We start from the raw sequence: 8,162 nt of genomic DNA on the forward strand, positions 1-8,162 counted from the left end.
AAATTAATGAATTATAAAAACAAGAATCAACTCTTGTTGAACCACAACTTTTAACAAAAAAAGTTGCATGCAAATGTAAACATTATGAATAGCAGTTCTAAGAAATCTCTAAAGTAGTCTAATGGTGTCAGAATTTCAATGTTAATCTTTAACAAACGAAAATCATTCTGACCGAGTATGTTTCACTTTGCTAAAATAAATTCGTTGTATTAAGCAACGTCATATCTGTTTCACTTTTTTTTTATCAGCAATCAACAATATATATACACAAGAATCATTTCAGGAGTGATTCAACCCTTATACAAAAAGGTATGAGTAACCTAACTCATATAACACCTTTCAAACAATTAAGAAACAAAACAACTCTTGACATATCACTACAAGAAAATCATCAAATAGAAACCAATTTTTAGAAACCAAAATAATTAGTTGCAATAGTAACTAAATTAGAGACCATTTTAGAAACTAAAACAAAAATTGGTTTCTAAATTAGTTTCTATTATTTTCTATTTTTGTTAAATAGTTTCTAAATTGGTATCTAATTAGCAACCAATGTTTTAACTACCAATTATTTAGTTTCTAAATTTAGTCTCTAAAACCTTGGTTACTAATTACATACCAATTTAGAAACTATTTAACAATAATAGAAAATAATAGAAACTAATTTAGAAACCAATTTTTGTTTTAGTTTCCAAAATGGTCTCTATTTTAGTTATTATTGCAACTAATTATTTTGGTCTCTAAAAATTGGTTTCTATTTCATAATTTTCTTGTAGTGTATCCTGACAGAAACTACCCTCCAACCTTAAACCTGTTCCACATAACTTCACCATACACACTGAAGTCATTCCTATGTCACATGACTTCATGATAGCTAAGTTGGGACACTGTCCTTTTATGATTTACTTGGTGATACTAACAAAATTGTTCAACTTTTATCCCCCAATCTAAATACTCTTCAACATTTTCTCTGCCGTGAAAGAGAGAAGAAGGGTTGAACTTAGTCTCTTTAGAATAATTATGATGAGATCTAGGTTTATTCTGCCTAGGAAGCTTTTGGTAATAATCCATATTATGATGGTTGCTAAAAGCTCTCTCACTTTGAGAATATGGTTCTCTAGAATGGTCTCTTTTGTTGTTAGAACCCACCACATGTTTGCTCCTAGGTTCATCATGAGTGTTTAAGTATCTAGACCTTAAGTTCATATTTTTTTTTTAATTTCTTTCCTAAGATTATAATTATCATCTATCCTAAGATTACTATGAACATTAGATCTATGGACACTAGACCTATGTTAACAATCACTCATCTTATTTTGAAAAAACATAAGTTTGTAAGAAGGTTGAACTGTCAAATATTTTCCAAATTTACTCATAGGAAAGAGAAGTGAGTCATTAAGATCACCTAAAAACCAAGCTAAAGTTTTCCTCAATATTAGCTTTCACCAATCTCCCTTAATGGAAACTCCAATTAAATTTTCTTAAAAAAAATATTTTTAAAATGAAAACAAAATATTAAAGGAAAATTTTGTTCTACTCTATGGTTTCCTAAGTAAGGTTCAGTAGTCCTATGGACCCTTGACACACACACTCACAAGCATATATATATATAGAGTAAAAACATAATATCATATTTGATAGAAGTAACTATCATTATAGTTGTTGAATATAAATATATCTCAAAGATCTTTCAGAATTATAAAATTAATTTCTAACAAGAATAGACTTCTTTTAATTATCATGGAGACAATTCTCCCATCCTCCATATTTTGAGGTGAAGGTTCCACCACCATGAAGTTGTGCATATTCACATATTGTTTCTCTAGCACAATGATCCCATGATATTGCAATATCCTTTAGTGACAAGGGTTGACTTAGCATTTTAAGAGAGAGTTTTAACTTCAATTTGGCTTTGAATGATAGATCCTCTAAATCCTTGCTGTTCAAAATGGAAAAGAGAGAAGCTAAGAATTTTCACTTTTTAAACACAAATATTAGGGCAACAATGGAAGAAGAAGAGTTGTTATATATGAGATATAATTATAATTGTTGAATGTAACGGGTTTAATTCATAGTTTATGTTATTCTTTTCTTATTTTCAATTTATAAATAAACACTTCTATGCGTGTATTTTATATAAGGGATATCAATCCTATATTTATTTTCTTGATTTTTAATAATACATTACAAGAAAATCATTATATATAAATCAATTTTAGAGTTGTTATATTGACTAAATTAGATACTATTTTAGAGACTAAACAAATTATTAATTTTTAAATTAGTTTCTATTATTGATTTTTGTTGCCAAATTTAGAATCTAAATAATTAGTAGTTAAAATTTTGGTAGCTAATTAGATACAAATTTAAAACTATTTATCACTAATAAAAACTAATTTAGAAAACAATAATTCTTTTTAGTCTCTAAAATAGGATCTAATTTAGTCAACATAGCAACTAATTATTTTTAGTCTCTAAAATTGATTTTTATTTAATAACTTTATAGTAATGATAATAAAATAAACTACTAAAACTATCTTGATAAATAGAAATAGAAGAAAAGATAATTCAATTCTCAAACCTGGCTTGTGATGGAATTTCATCTAGAATGACAATTGAGCAATTTGGATAGCTTATGGGAATGTGCAACCAAAGTGGGTTGATTATTGGCTACATGATCAAGATTATAGTCAAGAAAAGGAACAAAAACAAAGCAAAATAAGGTTATATATGAAAATTAAATATAAATCAATTCACCTTTTTGTGAAAATCATGCTTTGACATTGGGTTTAGATTAACAGTCACTGAATTGAAAAACAATTTGACAGTTAATCCTTCAGCAGGTGCAATTTGTTCTTCTGGAAAGATTTTACTTGTGTCAATGACTACCTCAGTGTCAATTAGTTGCTTGTTTATCTCCTTTATCTCTTCTGAAAGAGTATAATTTTCCTGCAAAAGTTACCAATGTTCATGTTATATGAAATGTGTTAGTTTTTATATACAAACATCATCATATTAATGGTTACTGGAGCAGGATCAAAAATTGAGGTTGTACCAACTGTGATCATGCCTTAAATCAATGAAGGCATGAAAAAATATATCTGTAGTTAAGTATACATGTTTTTAATAATATAACATGTGACATTTTTTAGCAAACAATATTTTTGGTAAACACAAATATAGTTTATATATTTGTTTCAAAATATTAGTTTCTGTTATGATCTCAAGTCCGAGAGATAGCATCGCTAGGGTCAATCACCGCATCCGAGGTATTGTTTGCTTTGGAGGTCGGTGTTCCGTCACGTTTTTGTCCTAAAAAGGCACTTCAATGGGTTGAGGGAGAAAAGAGTATATAAACTGTCATTGGTCTCGACTCCGGAGTGATGTGAGACTATATTGGCATACGAGAACAAACCCTCAAGTCGAGGTTTAAGGGAAGTGGATTCCCCCTAGCTGAGGGGCTAAGGAGCCTCTTCGGCCTCACGGTGGGCGCCAATGTTCCGACCTCAAGTCCGAAAGATAGTATAACTAGTGTCAATCACCGCATCCGAAGTATTGTCCGTTTTGGAGATCATGCTCCGTCACGGTTTTATCCTGAAAAGACGTCTAGAAGGGTTGAGGGAGGAGGGAGTATATGAACTGCCCTTGACCTAATGTTCTGACCTCAAGTCGTATCAGGTGTTTTTGATATTATTTAGGTGATGAAACTATAATATTTTGAAACAATATTTTTGATAAACACAAATATAGTTTATATATTTGTTTCTATCCGGAGAAATAACATCGCTAGATAAATCATGGTATATTAAACACAAATATAGTACATTATCATTTAGGAAGTTTACCTGAGCAATGCTTGAATTTGATGAGAAATGTTGATCTGAACTAGTTGCTTCCATGAAATTATCACCAATAGTGATTGCATTAACAAAACGATTGATTTTTGTTTCTCTTGGACCAAATTTGGTACGAGTCAAATATCTTGCTTGTGAATCTGTGACAACAACACCATCTGAGTCTGAGTCTATTACACCAATGGGTGGTCCATTCAATGGTTCAAGTGTTGACTTGTCATCACTCAAATGGAATATCATTCCAATCTCTCCACAAGAAGCCACCAATGCTTCTGCTGATATGGAAGTCAACTACAATTTTACCATAATTATAAACCTTTTAGTATGCATATAAAAGCCTTTTGTCATGAAATATAAATAGGTTTTTATCTAACCACTTTAATCAAGTGTTGCATTGCAGGGCTTGAATCATCAGAAATGGAACTATGATCTTCAAGATTTTCTTTCACTTCTTTAGTGCAGTTTTCATGTATTTCATTGCAGTTTTCATGTATTTCATTGAAGTTTTCACGAATTTCAGAACTGCTAATGAGAGGTGGGGTTTCACCACCTGTTTGTTCTTCTTCACCATTTCCAAATTCTGGTAAATAAAAAAAAATGTTTGTTATTAACCCTTGTGTTAATATAAATCATTAAAAAAAATTATGAAATAGAAACTAATTTTAGAGATAAAAAATAATTAGTTCTTATATTAATTAAATTAGATATTAGTTTAGAAACTAAAAAAAATTATTGATATATAAAGTAGTTTCTTTTTTATCTGTAATGAACTAATAACATTAAATAAAAGGCAAATTCTTCCCGCACCATATCAATTTTAACCTCCACCATATCAATTTTTTAAATTTCCAAAACTATCCTTATTCCAAATTAAAAAAATCCAAAATAATAATTATAATTGAGAAATAAAAAAATACATGTTGAAAAAAATTTTCTGAACACAAAACTAAAAATATATTCTGGATAAAAAATTTCAGAATTCAAAAAGAAATCCAAAATATTTTAGATAAAAGTTTCAAAAATAATTTTTCCATTCTTGTGTAAGGTTATTTTCGTTATTTAGGAGGGGTATTTTTGTCATTTTCTAGAGCTGATTGGGTGCATGCTGAAATTGATATGGTGGAGGGAGAAATTGTCTAAATAAAATTGGACAATTAAGGAATACCCCAACTCGTATACCCAAAAGAGGTTAGATTCTATCAACATACCATCTCAAAAACCTATATACATGTTATGCAATCTTATAAGGGTTGATCTTTGTTATTCTTTTTTATTATTGGTAGAGATAGAATAAACAGTAAGGTTTTTTTGATTGATATGTAGATGAAAATGTACTCTTTGAACATCATTATGATGTATAAGGGTTGGACCACCCAACCCATTTAATTTCATTGCTATTTGTTGGAAAAAAAAATGTTATGAAATGACTTAAACATAAAAACCTAACTAGAAGTCCACAACATCAGATAATGGTGCAACAACCAACAGAAAAGACCAAAACCACAAGCTGTCTAGAGTTCTCAGTTTCTTTGGTAATTTCTATAATTGATAAATAGTTTCTAAATTGGTATCTAATTAGCTACCAATGTTTTATATTCTAAATTTGATAGGTAAAGCATTGATATTATGTTTTTAATCTTTAAAATAGTATCTAATTTAGTCAATATAATAACTAATTATTATTTTTCTTCTAAAATTAGTTTTTATTTAATGATAATGAATATATTAATTGGATTGAAAAAATCATACCTGGTTGTATAATATACTCTTCTGGTGGATGAGAAGTGATACTATGCAGGTCCAATACATGTGTTATTGGTTTCTTTGCAGATGCATCTTCCACTTTCTCTGCAGATGTTTCTCCCACTTGAGAAATTTTTGGTTTGGAAGTGACAATTTTATGTTGCTCAATAATTTGTATATATTTTTCCATCTTATCTACTCTTTGCTCAAAATCAGAGGCAATTTCTCTTTTATTGGTTTTGAACACTGCAAAAGTAAATTCCAGTGCCCTCATATGATGCTCACATTTTATCATGTCAGGTGTCTTTGGTTGTTCAGGAATGGCCTGAAACTTTAGTGCAATCAAAAACATTAATCAGAAACAGAACACAATATTCTAAATCAAAGTTTTCAAATTAATTTATAAACTTTAAAATCTTATCTACCTGCTCAAATCTTTTGCTCAAACCTTTGTAGAGAATGTTGAGTTTTGTGCAATATTTGTTTTTTGTCTTTTGGACCTGCAGTAAGAATATGCACACAAACATTTTCACTTCATAGAGCTTCAATTTTGCTTATAACTAACTATCAACAACAATAACTAAATTGAACGGTTTGATGAAACTCTTTAAGTAACTTTTCATATTAGTAATATTATAACTCTTTCTTCTTCCTATTATTAGAAAATGTACTTTAAGTCTAACTCAACCCCATAAAACCGACACACCTCTCACACCAAGAGTGACAGCTGCTCGTGCGTGGGATAATATATTATGGGTGGTGGCTTGATAAACCCAACAAATACTCGCTAGGATAGTATCGAAATGGCTCTGATACAATATTAAGAAGTGAACTTTAAGCTTAACTCAACCCCATAAAATTGGCTCATGTAGTTGAGGTTTGCACCCACCTATATACAATGAATTGTCCTCATCTTAGTTGAAGTGGGATCTCCAACGCCTATCTTTTTTTTTTCTTTCTATAACATTAACAGAGTATGTGTGACACTTTCTCTTTATTTATTTATGATGTTTTTATATTATCATATTAAAAAAATTATATTATAGGTATGGGGTTTTTACAATATAATATTAAATTAAGCATGATAGTTTAATTCATGTTCTACTAATTATATTCAATACTAAGATCGTATTTTTTAACTAATAGCCAATAATCAAGATATAAAAATTATGCAAGCAACAAAAGTCACATCAAACGAAACAAAGTATATGTTTAATGTTACCTTCTGATACATTTGTGTCTGCCATTCTGCACTTACTTCTTTCTCTTTCTCTTTCTCTTTTTCTTTTTCTGTTCCTACAAAAAAAATAGAATTAACACATATTTAGTCAACTATTAGGAATATTCCATGCACAAAAATTCAATCAATTGAGTTATAGTTCAAAATATTATCCAAAATATTATAATTTCATTGGTTAAATAACAAAAGTTGTCATTTGTATACATCAAACCAAAATACCAAACAATCATACAACTAAGATTCTTAATGACTCAGAAACCAATAGTGTTTGTTATACCAACAAAACTACATGTTAGGATGTCATGACTCAACACAAAATCCTACAAATCCAAAACATAACAAGATCCAATAAGGAAAAGTAGTTCAAGATCATGTTGTTGTTAAAGCTCCCAAAATGACCCTTCAACTATGTTCTCAACCTTTATAATCTATTCTTTCTTACTGATAAAAATAACTATAACAAAAAGTTCAATTTTTGCAAGATGTTTGGTTTGATAAGGCTAATTTATTCTTCTCACTTGTAACAAGTTTCACTTAATACATATGTCTATATATACTTAACATGGGAGAATGATCTTGGTGTTGGTCATGGAGGTGAATGAAGGATTTTTTATAAGGAAGATAACCTAGTAAGAGTTGGTAATGTCTTAGGTACTCTTCAATTTGTAGAGATTCACCAAATCAATAAGTGTGCTAGAAACGTGTGCTACTCATCTTTTGATAGTTAATCAACTAGTAATTTTCTATAGCCTCAATTGTTGATAAAGAGTTTGCACTAGCTTAAAAAAGAAATTGGAAGAGTTGTGTTCTTCCAAAAGTTCCTATATAATTTTAGATGGATAATTTTGACTAGGTTCTGAGTTAATTTATGTAAAAAAAAATACAATCCAATGTACATATATTTTTTATTTGGTCTACCTATAATGCATACTATGTACTTAATATTTAGTTTAATTTTTTTTATTAGTAAAAGAATAAATAAAATAAAATGAGACACTTCAGGTGTCTTCCAACCCTTATATAAGACACTTCACGGGTATCCCAACTCTTATATAGACACTTCAGAGGTGTCTCAACCCTTATACATACACTTTAGGGGTCAACCTGCTCAACACCTGACCTGCAGACAATCTTCAGACTCTACAGACCACCAAAACAATCCTCAAGTTGAAAGGAATGGTAAGCCAGATCAAAAGAAAACATCATTTACCATATCAATTAATTTATCTACACATTTTAATCATTTTTAAAAGGATGAAAACCAATTCTAAAATATAAACTAAACAAATAATTAGTTCATGTCACTAAATTGAGCACACCTGAGG

At 29.5% G+C, this 8,162-nt stretch overlaps 1 protein-coding gene and 1 long non-coding RNA gene across 2 annotated transcripts; both read right to left on the reverse strand.

The window, feature by feature from the left end:
• Positions 1–1,593: 1,593 nt before the first annotated feature.
• Positions 1,594–3,068, reverse strand: LOC137836194 (mediator of RNA polymerase II transcription subunit 15a-like). Its single transcript, XM_090302305.1, has 4 exons — positions 3,027–3,068; positions 2,758–2,949; positions 2,582–2,670; positions 1,594–1,939 (listed from the first exon to the last, which is right to left on the reverse strand). The coding sequence occupies exons 1-4, from the start codon at positions 3,066–3,068 to the stop codon at positions 1,732–1,734; spliced, it is 531 nt and encodes a 176-aa protein (XP_090158431.1). The 3' UTR covers positions 1,594–1,731.
• A 2,535-nt stretch (positions 3,069–5,603) lies between these two features.
• On the reverse strand, positions 5,604–6,893 carry LOC150027412 (uncharacterized). The gene is made up of 3 exons (XR_016521123.1): positions 6,820–6,893; positions 6,023–6,097; positions 5,604–5,928 (listed from the first exon to the last, which is right to left on the reverse strand). It is a non-coding gene; the product is annotated as an uncharacterized LOC150027412 (long non-coding RNA).
• Positions 6,894–8,162: the final 1,269 nt, after the last annotated feature.

Source organism: Phaseolus vulgaris, chromosome 5 (assembly GCF_051622355.1).
Source record: "Phaseolus vulgaris cultivar YP4 chromosome 5, ASM5162235v1, whole genome shotgun sequence".
NCBI classification, from domain to species: Eukaryota; Viridiplantae; Streptophyta; class Magnoliopsida; order Fabales; family Fabaceae; genus Phaseolus; species Phaseolus vulgaris.

Excerpts from the sequence above, each read along its gene's own strand:
- LOC137836194 (XM_090302305.1), bottom strand. The coding sequence starts at position 3,068 with ATGATCACAGTTGGTACAACCTCAATTTTTGATCCTGCTCCA. Across the intron at positions 2,671-2,757 it reads AGCATGATTTTCACAAAAAG|CCAATAATCAACCCACTTTG; the intron begins GTGAATTGATTT and ends TTGATCATGTAG. Across the intron at positions 1,940-2,581 it reads GAAATTCCATCACAAGCCAG|CAAGGATTTAGAGGATCTAT; the intron begins GTTTGAGAATTG and ends CATTTTGAACAG.